This window comes from Durotheca rogersii (genome assembly GCF_024521655.1).
Source record: "Durotheca rogersii strain YMJ 92031201 chromosome Unknown GGS23scaffold_25, whole genome shotgun sequence".
Classification (NCBI taxonomy): Eukaryota; Fungi; Ascomycota; class Sordariomycetes; order Xylariales; family Xylariaceae; genus Durotheca; species Durotheca rogersii.
The window spans coordinates 429,907-452,759 of record NW_026251256.1 but is presented as its reverse complement, the minus strand read 5'-3'; the positions used below and the strand labels follow the sequence as shown (position 1 = coordinate 452,759).

At 56.1% G+C, this 22,853-nt stretch overlaps 8 protein-coding genes across 8 annotated transcripts; 2 read left to right on the top strand and 6 right to left on the bottom strand.

Annotated features, from left to right (window-relative positions):
• Positions 1 to 34: 34 nt before the first annotated feature.
• Positions 35 to 1,609, bottom strand: GGS23DRAFT_243547 (glycoside hydrolase family 76 protein). The gene is made up of 3 exons (XM_051512189.1): positions 1,010 to 1,609; positions 714 to 955; positions 35 to 654 (listed from the first exon to the last, which is right to left on the bottom strand). The coding sequence occupies exons 1-3, from the start codon at positions 1,446 to 1,448 to the stop codon at positions 91 to 93; spliced, it is 1,245 nt and encodes a 414-aa protein (XP_051368995.1). The 5' UTR covers positions 1,449 to 1,609; the 3' UTR covers positions 35 to 90.
• A 2,404-nt stretch (positions 1,610 to 4,013) lies between these two features.
• On the top strand, positions 4,014 to 7,546 carry GGS23DRAFT_614130 (glutamine synthetase/guanido kinase). Its single transcript, XM_051520625.1, has 2 exons — positions 4,014 to 5,583; positions 5,639 to 7,546. The coding sequence occupies exons 1-2, from the start codon at positions 4,450 to 4,452 to the stop codon at positions 7,148 to 7,150; spliced, it is 2,646 nt and encodes an 881-aa protein (XP_051368994.1). The 5' UTR covers positions 4,014 to 4,449; the 3' UTR covers positions 7,151 to 7,546.
• GGS23DRAFT_614122 (uncharacterized protein) lies at positions 7,547 to 9,374 on the bottom strand. The gene has a single exon (XM_051520624.1). It carries the CDS (start codon positions 9,176 to 9,178, stop codon positions 7,709 to 7,711), a length of 1,470 nt encoding a protein of 489 aa, XP_051368993.1. The 5' UTR covers positions 9,179 to 9,374; the 3' UTR covers positions 7,547 to 7,708.
• A 1,264-nt stretch (positions 9,375 to 10,638) lies between these two features.
• Positions 10,639 to 12,002, bottom strand: GGS23DRAFT_614118 (phosphoribulokinase/uridine kinase; the record flags this gene model as incomplete). Its single annotated transcript, XM_051520623.1, has 3 exons — positions 10,639 to 11,715; positions 11,782 to 11,811; positions 11,927 to 12,002. The coding sequence occupies 3 exons, from the start codon at positions 12,000 to 12,002 to the stop codon at positions 11,090 to 11,092; spliced, it is 732 nt and encodes a 243-aa protein (XP_051368992.1). The 3' UTR covers positions 10,639 to 11,089.
• A 399-nt stretch (positions 12,003 to 12,401) lies between these two features.
• Positions 12,402 to 13,679, top strand: GGS23DRAFT_243353 (uncharacterized protein). Its single transcript, XM_051512187.1, has 2 exons — positions 12,402 to 12,755; positions 13,119 to 13,679. The coding sequence occupies exons 1-2, from the start codon at positions 12,591 to 12,593 to the stop codon at positions 13,428 to 13,430; spliced, it is 477 nt and encodes a 158-aa protein (XP_051368991.1). The 5' UTR covers positions 12,402 to 12,590; the 3' UTR covers positions 13,431 to 13,679.
• Positions 13,680 to 14,211: 532 nt separating this feature from the next.
• GGS23DRAFT_243345 (MSF1-domain-containing protein) lies at positions 14,212 to 15,434 on the bottom strand. The gene is made up of 3 exons (XM_051512186.1): positions 15,383 to 15,434; positions 15,001 to 15,278; positions 14,212 to 14,941 (listed from the first exon to the last, which is right to left on the bottom strand). Exon 3 carries the CDS (start codon positions 14,834 to 14,836, stop codon positions 14,261 to 14,263), a length of 576 nt encoding a protein of 191 aa, XP_051368990.1. The 5' UTR covers positions 14,837 to 14,941; positions 15,001 to 15,278; positions 15,383 to 15,434; the 3' UTR covers positions 14,212 to 14,260.
• An 884-nt stretch (positions 15,435 to 16,318) lies between these two features.
• GGS23DRAFT_614116 (methionine aminopeptidase 2-like protein) lies at positions 16,319 to 18,480 on the bottom strand (the record flags this gene model as incomplete). The annotated part of the gene is made up of 4 exons (XM_051520622.1): positions 16,319 to 16,960; positions 17,023 to 17,109; positions 17,204 to 18,363; positions 18,441 to 18,480. 4 exons carry the CDS (start codon positions 18,478 to 18,480, stop codon positions 16,904 to 16,906), a joined length of 1,344 nt encoding a protein of 447 aa, XP_051368989.1. The 3' UTR covers positions 16,319 to 16,903.
• A 1,149-nt stretch (positions 18,481 to 19,629) lies between these two features.
• On the bottom strand, positions 19,630 to 21,951 carry GGS23DRAFT_581935 (WD40 repeat-like protein). The gene is made up of 3 exons (XM_051517214.1): positions 21,218 to 21,951; positions 20,679 to 21,136; positions 19,630 to 20,578 (listed from the first exon to the last, which is right to left on the bottom strand). The coding sequence occupies exons 1-3, from the start codon at positions 21,473 to 21,475 to the stop codon at positions 20,221 to 20,223; spliced, it is 1,074 nt and encodes a 357-aa protein (XP_051368988.1). The 5' UTR covers positions 21,476 to 21,951; the 3' UTR covers positions 19,630 to 20,220.
• Between the last annotated feature and the right edge of the window lie 902 nt (positions 21,952 to 22,853).

Below are 22,853 nucleotides of genomic sequence, written 5' to 3'. Positions count from 1 at the left end.
ACGAGAGGCCTGCCATAGACAACCACATACCGAAATCGGAGTCTACCGTCGTTGGTAGTAGTTCGTATCGGTGACATCGCAACTATCGCTTTACCCTCCGATACTCATCCACGTGAAGGTCCCGATTGCCGATGCGAGGACCAAGGCAGTCAAGATACCGGCCCCGGCTCGGTCTCCCGTGGTAATAGGCGTCGGCGTTCGGATAAACGAGTCGCTGCCTGCGCCGGCATTCGGGTCACCGACGCTGGTGCCTCCGCTATCGCTGGTAACGGGTGCCCTAGACCCTGAGACAAGGAGAGACGACACCGCGCCCAATACGTTCATAGCCTGGCCGGCGCCAACGCTCTGGTCGAAAGTGCCGCTTGCCCATCCGAATCCGCAAGTCTTTCCGTCTGGCGGGCCGGTGCATTGATTTACCGCGGCCTGGGCTGATCTCCGCAAGACAGGCAACACCTTGTCCGCTGTGAAGGGAGCGACCTGGGTCATGGTGGTCATCCATCGATGCAAATAGCCCTTGAAACTCAGCATGTCCGTCGTGCAGGTCATCTGATCTTCGCATGCGATTTCGTAGGCGACATCATTGCGGAAGAAGTCGCGGATGGTAGCATCGACGAGGCCGCTGACCCGTTGTTCCCACTTCGAGTCGCCATCCGTCTAATATGTGCAGGTAAGCTAAGCGTACGAAGGTAGAAAGGTAACAGGGCAGTCCTTACGTAGTTGTACATATACGCCGCCCCCAAGAGATAGACAGCATTGTTGTATGAGAATTGGGCTTGGTTGATATCCGTGCAGTTCGACTCGACATGTGCCCCGTCGAAAATCTTGTACTCGCTGTTCATCAACCCGACGCTCTGGACCCAGTCCCAAGACTTCTCGGCCCAGTCGGCGTACGTCGAATTGTGGAGGTAGCGCGCTAATCGGGCGCCCAGGTTGAAGAAGCAGCCATTGGCAATGCCTTCGCTTGGTTAGTTCGCGGCGCCGCATCGAGAAGGGAAGCACGACTCCTCACTGTTCTTGTAGTTGTAGCCATTGTTGGCGAAAGGAATCTGCCATCGCAATCCGCCACCGCAGGTATCGTCATGCCGGCCAGGATCTGCCTGGGTGTTGAAGACAGCCTGGGCTAGAGCCAGCCATTGGGGCTGGTCCGAGGGAGGGTCCGGAAACCCGACCTCGGCGGCTAGCATAGCAGACATGCCCCAGAACCCTTGGTCGTCATTGCCTAGCGAAGCAGTAACATTAGGAGGCATGTAGTCTCTGTTAGGGCCGGTCTGAAAAAGCATGGCCTGGGTGACCAGGTCATTGTAGGTGGTATCGCCGGTGTAATGCCAATAATCGATCATCGTGCCCCAGAGAGCGCCCCCCTCCCACCAGTAGTAGTCGCCGGCAGGCGGAGGACCGGGCAGGATACCAGGTATTCCTCCAGGATCGGTTCCATGATAGTAACTCATGACATTAGCAGCAAGTGATTTTGCCGCGGACCTGACATTGACTGCGAGGAGACGGGAGAAACGAACAGGTTAGCATTGTGCGCCGGCAGGCGGACAACGGGGTAGCGAGCGTTGTATAGGGGTTACACTTGCGACGCACCGTCTGAGTCGATCTGGTATGATTGAGCAGATGCCAGGTCGCCCGCAAGGAGCAGCGCGACTGAAATCAGGCCTGACAGTCGAGGTAACATCGTTCCTTAGGCGGGGTGGAAAGGTCGGCCACTGGGAAGGTGGGAGGAGGGAAACGAGCGACGGGCGGACAGAAACAATTGACGAAAATAGAGATGGAGCAGCCCGCCGCACCACTCGGTTGCGCCGACAGAGAGGAAGTGACGCTGGCCCTAGCGATATATGTCTTGTCTGCGTGTAGGATGCCTATTCCCAGAGACGGGTTGGGGGGGCGACGGCGAAGAGGGAGGAGTATCAAGCGAAAGGCAGAGGAGACGTCCCGCTTTCGAAGGAGGAGAAAGGGAGGGAGGCGGGAGAAAAGGTTGGGGAAAGGAGAAAGGATACAAACTCCATTCTCGGGACGCGAAACATGGGAGAAGGGAGCAAAGAGCAGGAAGGGCTGGCCGGGTCGGTAAGACACAGGAAGGCGAGGCGCGCAAATGATTGATGTAGGTACATCGGGTCGGGTAGGAGGCAGGTACACGCTTGCCTATCTGCCTCCCCCGGAGTACCTCTTGGGCGGGCACCTACAGGTAGATAGGAGATAGGTACCTACCTCCTATAGGTATAGGCATATTGTCTACGAAGCGTGGCTGCTTCAGATGGATGTTTGCTAGGAGACAACTATGTTCCGAGCTAGAGGCAAGTACATATCTCAACGTATTCTGTGCGGTTGCCCGGCGGCGTGAAACGTACCCGACAGGTATCCCCAACACTGCGGACCCGAAGAGAGGGAGAGGCGAGGCTACAAGCGAGGTACGTGAAAGCAGCATAGCAGCGGTCGGGGCTACATCCAGCACACAGCACCGAGCCTGTACGCCTCCTACACGAGGTACATGTAGCATCGGCACGCTGATGACGACTTTCAGGTCCACTTGCAGGTCCACCTGCCAAGCAGATCCCGGCCGATCGACAACCCTCCCTGGCCACCTTGCTGCAACTGGCGTAGCGGCGCCCCAGAAGAGCTTAGGGCCGAGGGTCATCTTCAGGAGCCTTGGCCCACTCCCGTCTCCCAAGAAAATTCAAGCTTTTTATTTTCTCTTGGCCATGGCCGGGGCAAAGCTGGGCAGGGCATACCTCTCCTCTCCCTCTCTGCCGCCTCGTCTTACCCCGTCGCGCACGGGTGTGTCCCGGTATTTTACCATCGCCAACCCGTCCAACGGTCGAATGCCGGATGCAGGCATCAGGCAGGTCACCATCCTGCTGTGAGAACTGGCAGTTTTGCTATCGCGCAGACGGGTATACCTATATCGAGGTATCGCGGAAACATCCTATAGGACGACATGCGCTAAGAACGGATATCGTAACCAACCCTTTGCAGTGAGAAGGCCAGAATGGAGTAGGAAATTCGCTAGAAAATCTACCGATGAATTGGCGTGTTTACGAGATTCCGACAAGCACCGCCTCACCGCACGGTAGCCAACTTACACACGAGAAGAGACAGCTACTGTTACAGCAGCCCAACCTAGCACCCCTCACCAATGGCTACGAGAAGCTTATAGCATGTCAGCCCGCGAAACCGCGCACCCCCCATCGGACGATCGGGAGACCAATGAAGCTTTTGTTGTGAGCACGTGCCGTGCAAAAGCGACGGCCAATCTCAATGTCTTTTGAAAATTCGGACATCGGTGACGGGATAGCGCCCGTCACTTACGAGACTGCCACCCACGGTATCCCTTCCCGCTTCACTGTCGGTCTCGCCCCAAACTCCTTGGCCCGGTACTGGCGTGCGCCATTGCGACAAGGAGCATATTACTATATGACGTCATCCCATCCGGCCAGAGGCCAGCAGCTTGGGGACTCTGCCGAGACCAGCTTCTCGAAGCCCGAATTCGCGACTTGTTGCACTCAAACGTTGGCGTAGGCTTAAACGTTCAATGCGACCTTCTACGAACAAAGGCTTGTAGTACTTGGCGGGGTCACGACGCTTCTGTGAGACGACCTGAGCACCATACAGCTGCCTCCTTATGTAGGTAGTTGAGTAATTTTTTTTCAGTGTCCGAAACTCCATAAAGAGACACGGCACTTTGAAGCAGCTACTAGGATTTAGGTAAGTTGATCTTGGGAGCGAGATACTTCTTGCTCGTCCTACATCGGTCGCCTTCTCGATTCCCTTGCCTAGTAGCTCGAGACACCTCACATCGGCTCCGACCTAAGCGGGTTGAATCACGTGTGATCTTGGCACTGTAAGTTACTCTTCTCAATACGGCGACATTACACCCGAGATAGCTAACCCCTATAAGGCAACCGACGGCTTGGGCAGCCTTAGAAAGTCACTAGCCCTAGAGCTTGGCCGGGGCAGCGAGTTTAGCTAACCTGTCAGCAAGGGGGAATTAAGCCGTAGCGTGGATGTCCAATACGCAAATCCATCAGATATTAGGCTTGATCTGGGCGAATTGCGTGATACTGATGAGCAGCGCTGGGGCGGTGAGGCGAGGCGGCGACGAGAGAGGATGGTCTACCTAGGTAGGTATCTACCTCTACCTACATCCTAGACTTAAGGTACCTTATAGGTAGTGTTAGGTGCTTACAGGCACCTCGGGTACCTTGTGCATCTAGTACGGGTAAGCGCGCGCGAACACATTTACCTACGCCTGTTAAATGCGCGCCTCCATACCCTCACTCCTCGGCCAATCTCTACTCCTCCTCCCGCTACTATTCCCTCAGGTGCTTATACCCTCAGTATACCTGACCTGACCTTACGTACCTACGGTCCTATCACCGCACACACACTCTCATACTATCGCGCCCTCTCAGTAAATCTCGGATCGCGGACAGTGTTGTCGGTGAAAACATGGCGTCATCGTACGATGGCTTTAAGCAGCTCAGTGCCGCTATCGACAACACCCCCCTCATCGACAACCACGCCCACCCCCTCTTAACGCGCCAGAGCGTGAGCCAGCATCCGCTGCTGTCCGTCGCTAGCGAGGCGACCGGATCTGCCCTCGAGGATTCCAGAACGAGCCTCGCCCACTTCCTGGCCGTGAAGCACCTGGCCGATGCTCTCGGCTGCGAGGAGACGTGGGATGCCGTAGCGGCTAGTATCGCCCAGAAGCAGCTCACGTCGGATTCGTGGGAAGCCTGGGTGAAGCGCTGCTTAGATGGCATAGAAACTATCTTACTTGACGACGGGCTTACCGTACCTAACAAGATCGAGCATTATTCGTGGCACGATGCATTCACGAGGAGCAAGTGCAAGCGCATTGTCAGGCTAGAGACCCTAGCAGGTGATATCATTGCCCTCGAAGCTCTTCAAAATTCAGAGATGTCCCCTACCCAGCATTTAGCTCGGGTTATTCAGGAATTGACCGGCCAGGTTACGGCGTTCCTACATGACCCCGAGGTTGTCGCCTTCAAATCCATAATCTGTTATCGACGTGGACTAGACATCCTAACCCCTGAACATGTAGACCTGGCAGCGGCTGAGGACTCCCTCAAACAAATCATCGACGCCGGGAACCATGATGAACGTCCTGCATCTAATTTCTCCCTCAAAAAGAGGCTGGAAAACTCGCCTTTAAACGACCTGATAGTGTTGACCGCTGCCACAGCAATCCGCGACTTTCCCGGCCACAAGAAACCAATACAATTCCACACCGGCCTTGGCGATAACGACATAAACCTCACCAAATCGTCACCGGCACACCTGCAGCCCTTTATCCGATATTTTCCGGACATCCCAGTCGTGCTACTTCATGCTGGCTACCCATGGACCAGGGAGACCGCATATCTAGCTGCTATGTATCCCAACGTCTACGCTGACATCGGCGAGGTGTTTCTTTTTCTTAGCCAGGAGGGCCAGGAGGGCGTCCTCAAGCAGATCCTGGAACTATGTCCCTGGTCCAAGGTTCTCTGCAGCACCGACGGTAATTGCTCTCCGGAGACATATTTAATCGGGACGGCACAAATCCGCTCGGTCTTGAAGGCGGTAAGAAGACATTGTTATATCAAGCTGCAATGTGGACTCGCTAACCTCCGCCTAGGTATTAGGCAAGGCTGTCCAGTCAGGCCAGCTCGACGAGAAGCAAGCCGTACAGCTAGTCCAGGACGTCCTGTTCAATAATTCTAAGAAACTGTACAACCTCGATAGTGTCAGGTCCACCCTCCCCAGTTTCGCGGAACTCGGCTCTGACCCGCTCCCTGGCTCGAGTAACCAAGAGATTGTATCAAAACTTCGCAGGCTGGGCGCTAAATACCTAAGAGTGTACTGGAACGACTACACCTCGAGTGTCAAGTGTCGGGTCATCCCTATTAAACATGTTTACAAGACGCTTGCGAGCGGAAAGCCTCTGACGTTGTCCGTTACAAAATCAAGCCTCGGGCTGTTACAGATTGACGTGATGATACCCCAGATAACGGCAACCGGCGCATATACGCTGCATATTGACTGGTTGAGCTTGAAACTAGGCCCGGCCGACGGCCACGTCAGTTGCTACGCTAACTTCGCCGAATCAGACGGCTCGGAGTCCGTTTTATGTCCGAGGACTATACTGAGGAAACAGGCAGACGGAGCAGCGGTACACGGCCTGACATTCCTGTTAGGCTTCGAGATCGAGTTCGTCGTCCTAGAGCGCAATCCGGATCCGACGAGCGTGGACAAGTATTCCACGCTGCGGAACGACGGTCACGCCTGGTCGATGGCGAGGGCGCTGGCAGACTGGGGCCGCGAGGGCAGTTTCGCCACAGCCGCCGACGAGATACTAGATAGTCTCGATGCGGCCGGCATCGCGGTCGAGCAGTTCCATGCCGAGAGCGCGCCCGGTCAGTACGAGATCGTATTACCGGCTCTGCCACCGCTCGAGGCTTGCGACACGCTGCTCCACGCGCGCCAGATCCTCGAGTCAGTCGCCGCCCGTCACGGCTTCCGGATCACACTACACCCGAAGCCGTTTGCCGGGGCGTGCGGGACCGCCTCGCACCTGCACCTGTCGGTATCGTCGTCGTCGTCGTCGCCCTCCTCCTCCTCTCCTGCGGTCTACGAGTCGTTCTACGCCGGCATCCTAAGCCATCTAGACGCAATCTTGGCGTTCACGTACAGCAACCCGACGAGCTACGAGCGGATGGTGGACAGCGGGTGGGCGGGAGGGCGGTGGGTTACGTGGGGCACCCAGAACAAGGAGGCGCCGCTGCGCAAGGTGGAGGGCGCGCACTGGGAATTCAAGACGATAGACGGCCTCGCGAACCCGTACCTCGCCGCCGCCGCGATACTCGCGGCGGGCACGGCGGGCATCCTAGGGAGCGTGCAGCTCACGTGGGGCGACTGCGCCGACGACCCCGCACTCCTCTCGGACCAAGAGCGTGCGGCGTTGGGCATCACGACCCAGCTGCCCGAGGACCTGCGCGCGGCTCTCGCGGCGCTCGAGCGCGACGCGCCGCGCCTCGGCTTCGACGCCGCCTTCGTGCGCCGGTACGTCGATGTCAAGGAAGCCGAGCTCCGGCTCCTCGAACCCATGGGGGCCGAGGAACGGCGGCGGTGGGTGCTGGAGAGGTATTGAGATGGGCGTTTGGGGACGGAGGCTCGATTCCATCCTGATTGGGGTGTTGGGGGGGGAGAGTTGCAGATAGATGTTGTTAGGTTTTGAGAAGAGGCCGTCGTGGAAAGCGAGAACGAACCGACCGAGGTTAGGTTTAGAATACCGAGAAGAGTTGGCTACGTTGGTTCTCTTGGATGAGGAGTAGAGCGGGGGAATGGATGGAAGCACGAGCACGTTTGTATGTGAGTGCGACATCTAAGCGGGTAGAAAGAAAGAAAGAAAGGCTTGGGATGTCTCTCGAGGTAGCGTTATATTATGTTGCTGTCTGGGATCCTCGGGCGCTCTCCCGTGTCAGGTCTCGGTAGGCAACCCCCGCGTACATCCGAGCGAGCGTGCCTCGCGTTCTCGGAAACGACTCGTTCTCCCCCTTTTTTCTTCTTTTTTTCGTAGGCAGTGCGGGGAATATGCTCTCCCCAACACGCGCTCGTAATCTTCTATGTAGGTGCATATATACACGCGCGCTACGCTCCGCACGCAGCCGTCGTAGTCTCCCTTCGGGGGTTTGGGTTTTCCGAGTCTTCAGTCGAACGTGATCTTCTTGGAGCCCCGGGACGCGGCGACCGCGCCCGTCCGGTACGACATGGCGCCCGCGTCGCCGTACGCGGCGCTGTTGCGGTGTCTCTCGGCGGGAGACCTCGCGTCCGCGTCCGCGTCTGCGTCTGCGTCTGCAGCGGGGGGCGGGGGCTCCTTCTTCGTCGCCGTCTTCTTCTTCTCGCCCCCGCGGAGCCCCGGCTTCGCGGACGCAGGGCCGCGGGCGCGGGCGTCTCCCCGGCCGCCGCCGCCGCCGCCGCCGCCGCCGAAGCGCTTCTTGTACCGCGCGGCGTCGTCCTCGGCGAGCTCGATCTTGAGCTCGCGGCCGCGCAGGCGGTTGACCCACCACTTGCGGGTCTTGAACCTGTCGGCGTTCGGGCGCTTCTTCTGCTGCTGCTGCCGCGGCGGCGACTCCGCGCCGTCTTCGCCCTCGTCCTCGTCCTCGCCGTCGCTGCTCGCAAAGTCCGCCTCCGTCTCCGCCGCCTCGCGGACCCGCGCGAACCCGCGCACCGCCGCCGCCGCCGCCGCCGCGTCCCGGAACCGCACCCACCCGTACCCCTTGCACTTGCCGCTGTCCTCGAACGTGGCCACCTTGGCCCACTCCACCTCGCCGCACTTGTCGAAGTGCGCCCGCAGGCTGTCCTCGTCCGTCTGGAAGGGCAGGTTGCCCACGTAGATCTTGCTGCTGCCGGCGTCGGCCGCGGCCGCGTTCTTCGCTGTTCCGCTGCCGTCGGTTGTGGTGCTGCTGTTACCCTCCTTCGCCGGCCGCCCCTCGAACGACGTCGCGCTCTTGATCAGCACCTTGCGCCCGCGGAGCTCCGTCTCGGTCAGCGCCATGGCCGCCACCGCCGCCGCCGCCCCGTCGAAGTCGACGTACGCGAAGCCCTTGTTCTGCGGCTTCGGCGGCGCGCCCTCCTCGCCGTCGCCGTCGCCCCCGCCCCCGCCCCCGCGCCTCCGGTCCCGCCCCCCGCCGTCCTTGCTCGTCGGCAGGTTGACCCGCGTGATGTTCGCCTCCGCGATCGCGCCCCCCGAGCTCTCCACCAGCCACCGGAACAGCTCCACCCGCGTCAGCGTGAACGGCAGGTTGCCGATCCACACGCCGTGCTCCGCGCGCTTGCCGCTGCCGCCCGCCGCACCCGCCGCCGAGTCGCCCTGCTTCTTCTTGTTGTTCTTCGTGTCGCCGCCCTTCGCGCCCCGCTCCCGCCTCGCCGGCACCGCCAGCCCGTCGTTGGGCTCGCCCTCGTCCGCGTCGTCGTCGCTCTGCGTCTTCGCCGGGAGAGGCTTCCCCTTCTTCAGCAGCCGCTTCGCGCGCTTCGACGGCGGCTCCGGCAACGACAGGTCGACCTCGATCTCGTCGACCTGCGGTTTGCGCTTCTTCTTCGATGGGGCGTCGTCATGGGTTATCGCCGCTGCCGGCGAGGCTCGGGGCGATCCGGCTCCGAAATCTGCGTCGGCCATGGCTATGACAGTTATGGCAAAAGATTTGGGGGCGGGGGCTATTTTTAAGGACCCTCTGGTGAGTTTTTAATTCTTGTTGTGCTTGACAATTCGTCACGGCTCTTAAACCTGCCGATAAAATGTAGGCAAAATTATAGTGGGGCATTCTAGGTACCTATTTGATGAATATTTATGATCAATGCACAGGCTACGCAACATTGACATGGCCTATATACCTAGATAGGAGTGTTTATCGGGTTCACAGGGGCTCTGTTATCTATCTACCCCGTATTTACGGCCTAAACCAATATATGTCCTCACAACATGCCCCTTGTCCTTTACTTCTGTTAGGCTTTTGATAGCCTCTCGGCACTTGTCATCTTTATCAGATATCCTTATCTTGCCGTTTAGCTTACCCTTACCACCGTTATCTCCAAGTAGGTACACGTCAAAGTTGTTCTCAGCGAACCAAACGCTTCTCACAGAAAGCCAACTGTATATCCGGCTGTGAACATGTTCCGCGTAAGCGAGTCGAGTAGTTAGTAGCTTCGTCGAAACCTCTCTTGGGATCGTCAAAAGACGGGGAAGTTTAGGGTTAAGGCTAACGGCAGGGTTCCCATGTTTGCAAACCTGTGTTTCCCGGCTAAGTCCGCTTCCTGTGATTCCACAACACCAGTCGGTAAGCAACTAACGTTAGAATCTTAGGATGCTGAACCTGATGAACCGTTGATCTAGGTATCAGGAGGATAACTAGAAGGGTTATACGGGGGTAACTAGGGCATTCCGGAGGCCCAGAGGATAGATATGAGAACCGTTGATACGCGTTAGCATTCCGTCAACGAAACTCGCGTAGTCCCTCGGACTTACTGGCACGCAATCTTTATGTCTCTCCATGCAGAGCGAACACACCGACGAGGCTGCATTCGCGAATGGGAATAGGTGAATCAGCGGCATGGTCACCTCGCGGGCCACGCCACGTCTTCGGCAGCAGCCTGGGTTTGGCATGTCTCCCATGGATGGATGGAGGGCAAATACGGACGTTAGATTGTCCAGATTCGCTGCTTCTGCGTGAGCGGCCGCTACCTCTACTCTGCGTTGTGGGAGACTGCGGCAGTGATGCCTGAAAGCACACGAGAACATGCTCGCACAACCGCTGGACGGGAGCATCTTACTGGCCATTCGTTGGCTTCGCTATCGGCTCTTTGCATGGGATCTCTGTTGGATGCGTGAGTCCGAGCTACGGCTAGGATCATCTGAGCCCGTCTGCTATTAGTTGAAACATCGCTGTGCTTTGCAAAGCATCCCTGGGGCCTCTGTCGACTTGGGCGACCCGCTGAGCTTGGGTTTGGGGGATGGTGTTGGGGAAGAAGTGGAAAGGGAGAGGGTTGGTTTCGGTGGGCACTGGAGGTCGGGGGGGATTTGACCTGGTGATGGTCACAACCAGCGGTAAGGGCACATCTATCACGCAATAGCAGTGGAAGGAAAGTACAGCTAAATGTCGCCACGAGCGGATGACGTCAGAGGGTCTAAGCTGTGACTCAAGCTTCAACAACGGTCATTCCTTCCAAATCCGTCATAGATAAGGCCGTGAGGGAGGAAAGAGAGGAAAGAGAGGGGACAGAGGAAAGAGATACCTAGGTATGCAATGCATAACAAATTGTTCAGCTATACCGACTTGCACTTGACAGGTCATCGGCCCCTCTCCCCCTTTTTCGTCAACAGAATCGTAATCGCTGGTCACTACCGAAGCGAGATCCTCCAACGTCTCAGAAAGAAGAACCTTTCATGATGGTAGGCACCAGGGATATAGATTTACTATACACACGTAGTGCGTAACCATCGCCATCTCGCTTCGCAACACGTTCCCGTTTGGCTCAGACACGAACCTCCTCCCCCCTTTTATTTCCCCTAGGCACAGCATCCGTCCCGCCGCTAATCGTGGACCCACGCAGCGTCCTCGCGGCTGACGACGAGCTCGTCGACGTCGAGGCGCTCGGCGAGGATCTGCTGGGCGTTGACGAGGTCGTTCTCGTCGGCGCGGCGGGCGGCGGCGGCGGCGTCGGGGGCGATGCCGGCGCGGACGTGGCGGGCGACGAGGCGGCGCCGGGCGGCGGCGGCGTCGACGGCGACGAACCAGCGCTCGTCGGCCAGCGCGGCGGCCGCGCGCCACGGCTCGCGGTCGAGGCACACGTAGTTGCCCTCGAGCACCACGGCGCGGTGCGCCGGCAGGATCGCGATGTCGTCGGGCCGCGGGTCCTTGACGGCGTGGTCGAAGCTCGGCGCGTACACGGTCGCCGTCGCCGGCCCCCGCAGCGCCCGCACCAGCCCCAGGAACGCCGCCCCGTCGAACGTGAACTCGGCGCCGCGCCGCGCGTGCGCCCGCGCCGGGTCCGGCATCGCTGACAGCTGCGCGCGCGTCAGGTGGAACCCGTCCATGGGCACGAAGACGGCGATCGGAGCCGCCGCCGCCGCCGCCGCCGAGCCGGCAGGGCCTGGGTTCTGCGCCGCGTGCCGGGCGTTCAGCGCCGCCGTTACGGCTTTGGAGAGCGTCGTTTTCCCTGGGCGGGGCCGGTGAGATGGGCTGGCGCCGGCTGCGGAGCTGGGTTCGGGTGGAGACTACGAACCTGAGCCCGGGATGCCGGCTATAGCGATCACTAAAGGAGGGGGAAAGGGGTTAGAGACGTGATATGTCCTAGTAAGCTATGTCCTTCGCCCTCGGAGAAGGGGTGCTGGCGTGTTAAATGGGACGTGGTATGGTGCACCACTTACGAAGCCGGCGGTCGTCGGGGAGTTGCTGAAGCTTCCCCCACGCCTTATCCACCAGGCGGGTGACCTGGTCGTCCATCTGAGTGCTGCGGCTCTACGGCCGGGTATCGTTGTGTGGTGTACTAGGGGGAGAAAAGGGAGAGGAAGCAAGTGCCGCAGAATCACTGACGGCGCCAAGGAAGAAAAAAACAAGAAAGAAATGAAGGATATTTGAGAAATCGGGTTTATACCTATTGTCTCTATGCGTATGTGTATGTATACAACATCAGCTTGCAGTTAGGTCGTAATCAAAATAGCTGCCTTCAGTAGGTAGATGATGGCACCAGTTTGGCAGATGGGAACTAACCTACCCTACTCACCTCACCCCGCTATAGTGTACCTAGGTATACCTAGGTCGGTAACCAGCGTTACACCCCGTTACCTGCTCGCCTATCCTTATAGGGGGTAGATGTGCGATAATGCACGCTGATGTCAACCCGAGCGAACCACGGCTCTCAATTCATCTCTTCAGGTATCATCTCGCTCTATTCATACTCTACCTAGAGGCGCAAACTACCAGTTAACGATATCCACCCCTTAATACTTGCGCCGCGCGCGGAAACACATCATAATTCTGCAACACACTTTCCTACCCGCCTACTTATTTAGAATTTAGGCCAATCCGGCGATGGACCCCGACAGCTCAGACCTGCTCGCGATGCAGCTCTCCTCCTCCTCCTCCTCCTCCGACACCGACGCCGGCGGCAGCGCGCGAGACGAGCGCACGGCGCAGTCGGAGGCCGAGTTCCAGGCGGTGCGGCGGGCGTACCGGGCCAAAGTCGAGAACGGCGAGGTATGTCGCGTCTTCTCTTCACCCACCCTGTCCGTCCCTCATTCTATCGTCTGTCGCCCACGGCCGAAGCAATTCTTCTATCCCTCGTACTCGCACATCCCCGCCGCCACGCCTCGCCTCGCCACCCTTCTTCCTCGTTCCATTCTTTGCCTCTTTCTCCTTCCCTTCTCCTAAACCCCCCACGCGCCCAACAGCATTTATCGCCATCCCGCGCCCTCGGACACGCCGAGCACCAGAACAAAGCCTCCCCTCGCCTCCCCCTTTCTAACAGCAGGATTCTCTTCCCTTTTTTCCCTCCTCATTCTTCTTCTCCTCGCCACCATCTCCCACCCATCCTCACACTATCATACTCCCGCGCCGCAGATCCACCGCACGGCGCTCTCGCCGCTCTCGTCGCGCTCGCCCCGCGTGCCCAAGCCCGCCGCGCAGGCCCTCCTGCACGCCGTCGAGGAGCTCTACTTCTTCCGGCGGTACGCGGCGGCGGCGCAGTTCGCGCGGGCGGCCCTCGCTGCGGCGGAGCGCGGCGACGACGGCCACCGAGAGGCGGCCCTGGACGGCGACACCCGCGCCGCGCTGCGCTACTACGAGGTGCGGTGCCGCGAGAGGGCCGACGCCGCCGCCGCCGCTGCTGCTGCTGCTGCTACTCTGGAGGGACGGGCCGTAGGTGGAAAGTGACACACAATATACCTAGGGAGAGTAGGGGGGCCACGGAGCGGGAGCGGGTCGAGTACCGGGTAGCTAGGCGAAGCGCGAGAGCGCACAGATAGATAGAGGCGGGAGCCCGTGGCAGTTTCTCCTCCTCGGATACGTACGTGGGTTAGGATGACGGATGCCCCAACGGGCGCTGTACCTACGTGGCAACGGCCCCTCTAGCGTGGGGTACAAGTCTCACGTCAACGAGATCGGTGACACCGTAGAACCACACACGAGATGAGAACGAGAGAAGAGCACGGTGTGGGGCAGAGAGGCGTAGTATTGTATTCTATGCGTAGCTCTGGCGAGGCCGCAGAGAGCTAAATGTCTATACATCTATATCTGGCAATCGGCGAGCCCGTCTCTGGTATCTCCCCCTTCTGGTCGTTCGTTGGTTCGCGAAGCTGTCGAGGGGTATATAACAAAAATTGAGAGGCGGGCGGGCGGACCGATGCCCCCAGAATTGCGTCATCCATCCCAATGGCCGAAACCTTTTTTTCCCCCTCTATTGAAAACAGGAACAGCACACGCATCTCTCTGCTGTGCTGGGTATGCCGGAACGCCGTGCTTTTGCCTTTAGTCAAACCAAATAGAGCCCTTACTCGGTTCTCCCGCTTTATCCCCTCGCTGGGGACGGACTCCTGGAAGAAACAACCAAATAATGCCCATCGTCTATCCGATTCTAATTCGAATAGTCCCTCTTACTGTTCGTAGAAGGAGCATCCTGAGTCCCAGGCCGTCGAAGAAGTGTCTCATGTCTTTTTTTTTTTTAATGAATTTGTTTCATTTGGGCGTGGGCCCGCTGTCTGCGTCTACGCCAACATCCGGTCCTGGCCGCGGAGTCGCTCGCGCTCGCGCTCCTCGGCGAACACGCGACGGCTCATGGCGAGGACGCACTCGAACCCTTCCTTGCCCTTGACGGCGTTCTCGTGGAAGCGGGTGACGAGGGTGTCCTCGATGCTGTTCTTGATGCGCTGCCAGCCGCCGCAGAGGGCGGTGATGCGCGCGTCCTGCTGGAACTGGGTCCGGTGCCCGTCGAGCGGCCGGTAGACCACCGTCTCCTGAACGTTGACCAGGTTCGACCAGGTGATATTCTGCGACACCATCGTCACCGTCTTCGCGGCGGGGTCGACGTACGACGTCTCAAACACCCGACTCGTCTCCATGCAGCCGATGATGGACTTGAGCCACTCGGGCGTCGATTGCTTGCAGGTGATGAGGCGCTCGGTGCGCAATATGCCGGTCGCGGGGTCGACGGAGCGCGCGAGGGTGTCGACGGCTATGACATGCGTCGACTTGTCGTTCCAGGGACAGTACTTCCGCCAGTTGGCGGTCGATACCTCCTCCCACGAGTAGTTGAACGTGTGCGTGCTCGAGAAGACCTTCATGGTGGGAGAGCGTCGACAGTCCCGATAAGTCGGTAAAAGGAGCGTGCAAAAGTCCTCCGGCAGAATCGGAACCTCCCGGGCGGGGATGAGGTATAAACGGAGTATCTGCGTGCAGAGAAATGGATGCGTCAGCGACGTACTCAGCGTGGCGCGCACACTACCACCTTTGTAATAGGATACAGCGCTGCGAGTCGGTCGGAGATCGGGATGTGAATTACCTGGCCGAATACCGCAGGAGAGACGAAGAGAATGAAAAAACCAAGGCCCCCCCTGGTGCCTCGTCTCCTTCCCCCTTTCTTCGACGCAGACCCGAATGTGCCGTCGCGTAAAACGATGGGTGGGCTTTTGAATGGGAAATAATTGTCGAATGGTTGGGAAGAGAAGGGGGATTTGAGAAGGGAGTCTCGGGAGCGCGGGAGGTGGTCGATAATAAGAGACGATGCTGAGTGACAGGCCTGCTTGAGAAAAATTTCATTCAATCAGAAGCCAAAATGATCTCCTCCCCCCCCCCGGATCGGTACGGGCGAGAAACTTGGAAAGACCCACGGGCAGGTAACTTGTCATTGCCTTATCGATTCCCACTTCTACCCGGCAATCTTCGGCAGGTGGGGGCACTGTGCTCCACTGGACCTCGTTGGAATTTCCCTCTAAGGATTGGCCTGATCTAGCGCGGAGTCTAGCGCAGAAAATAGCCCGGGCCGGTTCGACAAAGCACCGCCCTGCCATTGGCTCTCTCCCGCTTCGGGTGGGGCTGGAGAGCTCGGACCACCTGTTGGACAAGCGCAGAGCGGGGGGGGCCAATCGCTAGGACCGGGCGGGATGTGCATATGTATGAGGAGTACTCATATGTTGCTACGTGCTAGGTGACGCAGAGTGAGCGACATCTTGTTCCCTCATGTCCCATCCTAAGTAGATAGATATGACTGTCTACTACATATTAATGATGCCTCTCCGCGGGTGGCCGCACCAGACGGTTCCAGCCATTGCACAACCCGTACACATGCATAAGTACCTACATAACTTGACCTTAGGCTCTCTCACCTCAGCAGAGAGTCGCCTCTTCCTCCTCCTCCTCCTCCTCCTCCTCCTCCTCCTCCTCCTCCTCCTCCTCCTCCTCCTCCTCCTCGTCCCCCCTCCCGCCGGGCAGCTTGGCACGACAGGGGCCATCTCTCTCTCCTCTCTGCCCCTTAACCACTCCCCGCAGCGTCGCCATCCGTTGGGGCGATCACCGCGATAACGGACTGAGATCATTTGTCGATCCGCCTCCGTCCTCCTGCATCCCCGAGCGTCAGGTGGCTAACATACATACGTATATGCGCACGTACATATGCACCCAAGTGTCGGTGTTGATGTACCTACGCATCTCTCCCAACGCCCAAAGCCCAAGAGGCCTTGGCTTGGCCGCGCATCCGAACTGCCTCCCTAACATACACGCTACACCGTCACTGCGCGCGAAATACGCACACCACATTACCTGCCTATGGTGTGTCTAATGACGGACCCGTGTCCGTCCCCCGTAGCGTGCGCCGGGTTAGCGCCGTACACGTCGAGCGAAGCCGTAGCCGATGCCGCCACCGACCTACGGGCACCCGCCAATAGCGCGTGCAGCAAGTCATCAATCGCCGCCCCAGTCCGCCACACCGGCGTTCGGCTTCGTACCTAGCCTACCTATATCCGGTGATGATATGCATACGTAGAAAAGCCACATAACGAATGCTAGACCGACTTCCTAGCGGGGTCGGAAGTCGCGGTGAATTCCCGGCGCGACGCTCCCGGCTTGAGTATGGGGTCTTTTGTCTGTCTAGGCTACTCTCCTCTTCGGAGGCGCCCAGTCGGCCTTCGCGACCTCACACCGCATATTTCACCGCACGGCTCACGCTTTCACATGCCACGTCCCCTCAGACCAGGGTGCTAGGTAGAAACCTAGGAAATATGAGATGGCCTGAGCTATATAACCCTAAAATACGGGCGCACAATGCGGCTACCGCTTAATGCCCTTCCCGCATCGCGTCGGAAAGGAATAGACATCGGATTATCTGCTATCCGTAGAATGTTCTCGCCGCTCGCCTAGTAATCCTCGCCGCGGCTAATGACCTCTTTCACCGTAGGTCGGAGCAGAATAGTCTAGAGGCCATGAGTTAATCCATCACCGTTCGCAGCGCCTGCGCGAGTAATCGGAAACTTACGTGCTCAAACTGGGCCGTGTACGAGCCCTTCTTATCCAGAAGGGGCGGGTAATCCTCCACGATTCCCGTCTGGACGAGATTGTTCAACTAACAGCACGTCAGGTACGCAGTGAAAAAAAAGAATGAAAAAAAGAAGACAAGGAACAGAGAGGCAGCGAAGGAAGAGGGAGGGGTTGCTCACTCCCAGTAAATACTTCTCTTGGCCGAGCCTGTCAAGGTACCGGCGCGCGAATGGGATGGTGTCAAAGTTCTTCTTGATCACGTTCAGGAGCGACTTGGCCGAAGACAAGCGCAAGTCGACCTTGGGCGCGTCGCTGCGCAGGGCGTAGTGAGAGACCTCCCCGTCGTCGTGGACGAAGCCGTTTCCGGTGCTACCAAAGGTCTCGATGGCGAACACGTCGCCCTCCTCCATCTTCGTGGCGTCGGAGGACTTGACGATGGGGACGCTCTTGGTTCCGTGGATGCTGTAGGGTAGGATCGTGTGGCCGCTGAGGTTTCGGATCGATTTGATGGGGTAGGTGGTGCCGTTGATTTCGCATTCGTAGCTCTCCATCGCCTCTTGAATGTATCCGCCGAGCTCGCCGAGGCGGACGTCGATGCCCGCCTCTCTAATTCCCGTGTTGGTCGCGTCCTTGACGGCAGCCAACAGGTTATCGTACATGGGGTCAAATGCCATGGTGAAGGCGCTGTCAACGATCCTGCCGTTGACGTGGACGCCGATGTCCACCTTCATGACATTGCTCTGCTGCAGAATCGTCTTGTTTCCCGCGTTCGGGCAGAAGTGGGCAGCGATGTGATCCAGGTTCAGGCCGGTCGGAAAGCCCATTCCCGCGATCTTGGCGTCGCCCTCTGCCAGCCCGTCGTGGCCGACCAGGCGCCGTACGCTATTCTCGATGCCCTCGGCAATCTCCAGCAGCGACTGGCCGGGCTTGATGTTCTTCTGGGCCCACTGGCGCACCTGACGGTGCGTTTCGGCCGCGTGTCGATAGTCGATCAGGAAGTCATTGTTCAAGTTGTCCAAGTGGCGCTTCTCTTCGCTGGTAGTGCGGTAGCGGTTCTCGTCTTTATACTCGACTTCCTCGCCCTTGGGGTAGGTGTTGTTCGGGAAGAGCTGGGACATCAAGACGCTTGGGGGGTCGGTCTGGGCAGTGGGAGCGGCCTTCTTCTTCTTCTTTGGCTTCTTCTTCTTGTTCTTCTTCTTGGCGGCACCCGGTGCAGGTTCCGCATGTTGTTCGTCGGCGTCATCGTCTGAGTCCCCGCCAGATTTCTCTGCCGCATCCTCGTCTTTGGCGCCTTTCGCTGAGGAGGCAGCCTTGCCATTGGCGCCTCCAGCGTCGGAGACTACAAGACGTCTGTCAGCCAGAACGGCTCGAGCAGCGGGGAGGGGGAGGGGTAGTTAGGAAGGTGGGCACGCTGACTGTCGAGCTTCTGGAGCTTGTCGGCTGGTATAGAGGCCATTTTGCGAGCTCGTCGAGGCTGTCCTGGAGGTGGTAAAGTGGTGGAGGAAGCCCAAATCGGACGGGTTTAAGGCAAACAGCCTTTTTTTTTTTTTCGAAGTCCAGCAAGGTCTCCTATTTAAGCCTGGTTGGTAACACGAGGTGGGCGTGTAACAGGCAACCTGGCAACAAACCCCGCCAGCATATTTTTCTACTTGTTACCTAGCCGCAGCTTGTCGTTACTAAGGCGCAGAGCTTTGTCGTTAGTAGGGCGCGTTGCACAGAGCCTACCCCCCATCCTTCGCCCCTCTTCCCCTCCGTGATTTTCCCACTCGTAGACGGTCCTACTGTATAGGTAATTAATTACCTTCCAGATAAGATAATAAATTATCTAAGAACTGCATAAATTATGTACATAAACCGGTAGTCACAAGGTTACTTTTCAAGATGGGTCTGAACGATTACCAAGCTTTAAAAAACCCACCGAATTCATTAGCCTAGCTCAACTACTCTTACTACACAGCTATTACCAGACAGGAGCAGTTAGTTACTTTGAGTGCGCGTAAACTTCACTACACGCAACGACGGGTATCTAGATTAGAAGAGGCGATGGCACTCGCCGAGGAATTGAGGCTCTATATATGCCGATCGAAAGCCTATCACGAGCCAGGCCTTAGTAAATCGTCATGATGTAGTTCCGACTAGTCGAACCCGCAAGGGGCCAACCAACCAGTCTAATTATTAAGCCGACCAGAGAGACTTATACCAGACCCAGGTGTAACTTGCCTTGGCACCTACCTACTAGCTACGTTGACAGCAGAGCAACCTAGATTATCTATCCTCTGCCCGAAAGACGCTATACAAGTAGTTGAAGGCAACACCCTAGATCCACTTCTTGATGTGTAACGCAACATAGCGCGGAAACTAGCTGCCTCCAGCATAGCTGTTGCGAATACTGCTCTCAGAACACCAGTAGGATGCTTCGGGGCAGACATGGATATATAGATAGAGAAACACAGTAGCACATTATCACAGGGCGTCGAGGACGGGCCGCTCGGTCTCGCCTCGCACGCGGCAGGCCCGGGAGAGCATTCGACTGCCCGGCCGCGAGGGAGGATGGGAGGGCGAGTTGGTGAGGCAGAGTGGTGGGCGCAAACCCTAGGTGCGGTGTGTTGGTGTGCGCGGGGGTCGGTTGGTCTGCACAGGTATGTCTATTTACCTATTTACCTATCTAGATCTAACTGCGCATGACTTGTCCCCATACTATTACATCTTATCTGACCCAACATAAGAGCGAGCGTCCCTAACAGTAGAGCAGCACTCCGACCACCCGACCGCCCGCCCACTCGCGTTTACTCACTTGGGTATCACTCTGCCTGCCCCCCTCCCTCCGTATCATAGGGTATCCCTCATTAATTTCTTCTTTTTTTCAGATAATTATTTTTCACTCCACTAGGTGTCTCTCCCTCGAAAAGAAGCAGAATCTCCCGTGAGAGAAAAGGTGCGTTTCGGGGGGAGATTACGCAGGACTCGCATCTATACTTCTGTCGGAATTCCCTCTCCCTTCCGACCGTTACATTGGACGCCGCAAACCACCTGTCAGGCTAGTAGCCTCCGTTAGCAAAAGCATAGGCCTGTGTCCCAGTCCTTTCCCCCCTTCTTTCCCCCTTGTCCCGTCACCACTTCATAGATCTGTACCTTTCTGCGGCAGCTTATCTTCCCCCTCTTTTGATCCCGACCCTAGCTGCCCTTCTCCTCGGTTCTATCGCTTCTTGACGCTAGGGCGGGGCTTGCACTCGTCGCCTTGGATGGGGTGAAGCATGACCTTGTTCGGATAGTTCTGGCTATTACCAATGTAGCCTTTGCTCCAATCATAGCCGATCGAGTAGGCGAATATGCTGCCGCTACTATTGAATGTCGTGGCGGTAATGCTACCGCCGACGGTAGGATAGCCCTTGAGGCGGTGCTTCGCGTCCTTGTCCCAGAAGTGGAACGTACCATCGCTACCAGCCGTGCTGAACGTTCCGTGCTGAGGGTGGAAGGATATATCGTTGACTGAGTAGACCTGGGTAGTATTGCCCTGGGGCGGGTCTCGATGGCACTTGAATGAGAAGTTGGAGCTGCACGTCCGAATTGTTAGTAGGAAGGGAGAAATAAGGCGGGTAGACGCGTGAGAAGAAGTAGTTCTCAAACTGCAACGTGCCCATTTCAGCAACTTACCCCGAGTCCTTGTCCTCCACGTATTGAATAGCGCATCGTCCCTCGATACTTCCGATTGCAAATCCAGTAGCGTCGGTAAAGCAGCTCACCACCCGAGTCTGCCACTTGAGTGGGCTCTGGAGAGTCTTGTAGAACTTGAGGGGATCCTGCAGGTTGATGACATTGATGTATCGATCGGCAGTTCCGATGACAAGAAGCGAATTGCGCACATCCATGGAATAGACGCGCTCCTGGCATGCCACAGTTCCGACCGGGTTGCTGGTTCGGAGATCCCAGTACTTGACGGTCTTGTCCCAGGAGCCTGTCACAAGCATGGGACCGTTGGAATTGGGCAACTCGAAGAAGCGCGCGCATCGAACGGTCTGGTCGTGGGCGGCCACCTGGGCGGTCTGGAGGGTTTGGAGGTCGCAAACCTTGGCCTGCTTGTCGGCTCCGGAGGAGACAACCTTGTTGCCGTCCTAGACATGCGTGTGTTAGCATCCATGGCGCCCTGGTGGCGAACTCCGGGAGAGGATGGATCAAGGCCTGTGTTGGCTCACCTTGGAAAAATCTACACTGAGGACCGGAGCATCATGCTCGTACATGTGTTTTCCTTCACTTGAACCGTTGGGCGCGATCTGGTAGATGCGGACTTTCTTGTCCCAGCTCGAGACGGCTAGAATGTCGGACGTAGGCGAGAAGGAGAGGCCTGAGACGGTGTCTTCGGGAGGATTGGAGATAGCAACATCATTCTTCAGATCACCAATAGTGTTACTACTAGAGGCAGATGAAGAGGCATTGCCGAATAAGCCGGACATCTTGAGCAGTTACTAGCTACTTGGAGTAGTAGCAGTAATGGTAACAACTTTCGATGGATCAATCGGGCTGGTTTCCAGAGGACTTAGGATGGCGAATATGGCAAGCCGGTGGAAGAGATAGAATGGAAGACGATGATGAGGTCTAGAGGACACTCCGTCGCATCACGACCTTAGCGGTTTGGGAGAAGTAGAATGTGGCAGGCTAGTGCTGTGGTGCTGATGGGCCGGTCGATGGGTAGACTTGCGTAACTCGTAGGGAGACGAGTGTTGGTGTTGACAGGCAATGTGTTGCGTGTATCAACACGGTGCTTTATGCTGGTGTGCCGTCTCTCTCGATGTGGACGGAGGGGATGATGAAGAAGAAGACAGAGAAGAGGCAGAGCATAAGAGGCTGGTAACAGGTGTGAAGCTTAGAATTTAGGTGGAGCAATGACCCGCGTGAACAAGGCAAGTACGTGCCTAGGAGCCTTCCCAGGTGAGGAAGATTCTACCCAATCAGACGTGCGTATAATTAGGTGCGTAGCAAACCTAGCAAACCTAGGCAGGTACGCCTCCCAACTGAGACCTCAAGGTGCATAGGTAGATAGGTACCTACCTGGTACTGACCTTTTAGGTACCGAGATGCCTAGGCATACAGATACGCACAATACTCAGGGTTGTAAAAAAAGGGTTTTAAGTTAAGTTCGGCCCGAACTTAACTTAACTTAAGAAATTTCGAACTTAACTTAAACTTAACTTAAAAAAAGAGGTTTTTAAAAAAACTTAACTTGACTTAAACTTTTTTTTAAAAAAAACTTAAACTTAACTTAAAAACTTTAGAAAAGTTAAAAATTTTTTTATTTTTATAAAAGAATTTCTTTTAATACTAATTATAATTTAAATTTTTATTATTATTAATATAAAATATTTACTTTATTTTTATATTTATATTATTATTAAGAAATATTCTTATACTTTTATATTTTTATCTTTTTATTTTAATATAATATTTTAATATTTAAATTTTATTTTATATTTTAGTAATTTAATATAAGTAAAGCAATATTAAAAGAATCTAATAGTAATATCTTAAAAATGAAAAATAGCTATAAAAGAAAACTTAAACTTAAAACCTTAATGTTAAAAGTTTATAATTAAAAATCTATTAATAAAACTTAATTAAAAATATATAAATTTTAAAAGAGAAATTTTAATTAATTAAGAAAAATAATAATAAATATATATATTTTTAAATTTTTTTTTCTATAAATATATTAAGGTATAAAAGTATAAAATGCATAAAATATATACAAATAATAAAATTCGTATATATTTCTAATATAAAAAACTTAAAAAAACTTAAACATAAACTTAAACTTAACTTAACTTAAATTTAAAA

Excerpts from the sequence above, each read along its gene's own strand:
- GGS23DRAFT_243547 (XM_051512189.1), bottom strand. The coding sequence starts at position 1,448 with ATGAGTTACTATCATGGAACCGATCCTGGAGGAATACCTGGTATCCTG. Across the intron at positions 956-1,009 it reads TGGCTACAACTACAAGAACA|GCATTGCCAATGGCTGCTTC; the intron begins GTGAGGAGTCGT and ends AACCAAGCGAAG. Across the intron at positions 655-713 it reads CGGCGTATATGTACAACTAC|ACGGATGGCGACTCGAAGTG; the intron begins GTAAGGACTGCC and ends TGCACATATTAG.
- GGS23DRAFT_614130 (XM_051520625.1), top strand. The coding sequence starts at position 4,450 with ATGGCGTCATCGTACGATGGCTTTAAGCAGCTCAGTGCCGCTATCGAC. Across the intron at positions 5,584-5,638 it reads TCCGCTCGGTCTTGAAGGCG|GTATTAGGCAAGGCTGTCCA; the intron begins GTAAGAAGACAT and ends ACCTCCGCCTAG.
- GGS23DRAFT_614122 (XM_051520624.1), bottom strand. The coding sequence starts at position 9,178 with ATGGCCGACGCAGATTTCGGAGCCGGATCGCCCCGAGCCTCGCCGGCA.
- GGS23DRAFT_243353 (XM_051512187.1), top strand. The coding sequence starts at position 12,591 with ATGGACCCCGACAGCTCAGACCTGCTCGCGATGCAGCTCTCCTCCTCC. Across the intron at positions 12,756-13,118 it reads CCAAAGTCGAGAACGGCGAG|ATCCACCGCACGGCGCTCTC; the intron begins GTATGTCGCGTC and ends CCCGCGCCGCAG.
- GGS23DRAFT_243345 (XM_051512186.1), bottom strand. The coding sequence starts at position 14,836 with ATGAAGGTCTTCTCGAGCACGCACACGTTCAACTACTCGTGGGAGGAG.
- GGS23DRAFT_581935 (XM_051517214.1), bottom strand. The coding sequence starts at position 21,475 with ATGTCCGGCTTATTCGGCAATGCCTCTTCATCTGCCTCTAGTAGTAAC. Across the intron at positions 21,137-21,217 it reads TCAGTGTAGATTTTTCCAAG|GACGGCAACAAGGTTGTCTC; the intron begins GTGAGCCAACAC and ends ACGCATGTCTAG. Across the intron at positions 20,579-20,678 it reads GTGGAGGACAAGGACTCGGG|CTCCAACTTCTCATTCAAGT; the intron begins GTAAGTTGCTGA and ends TCGGACGTGCAG.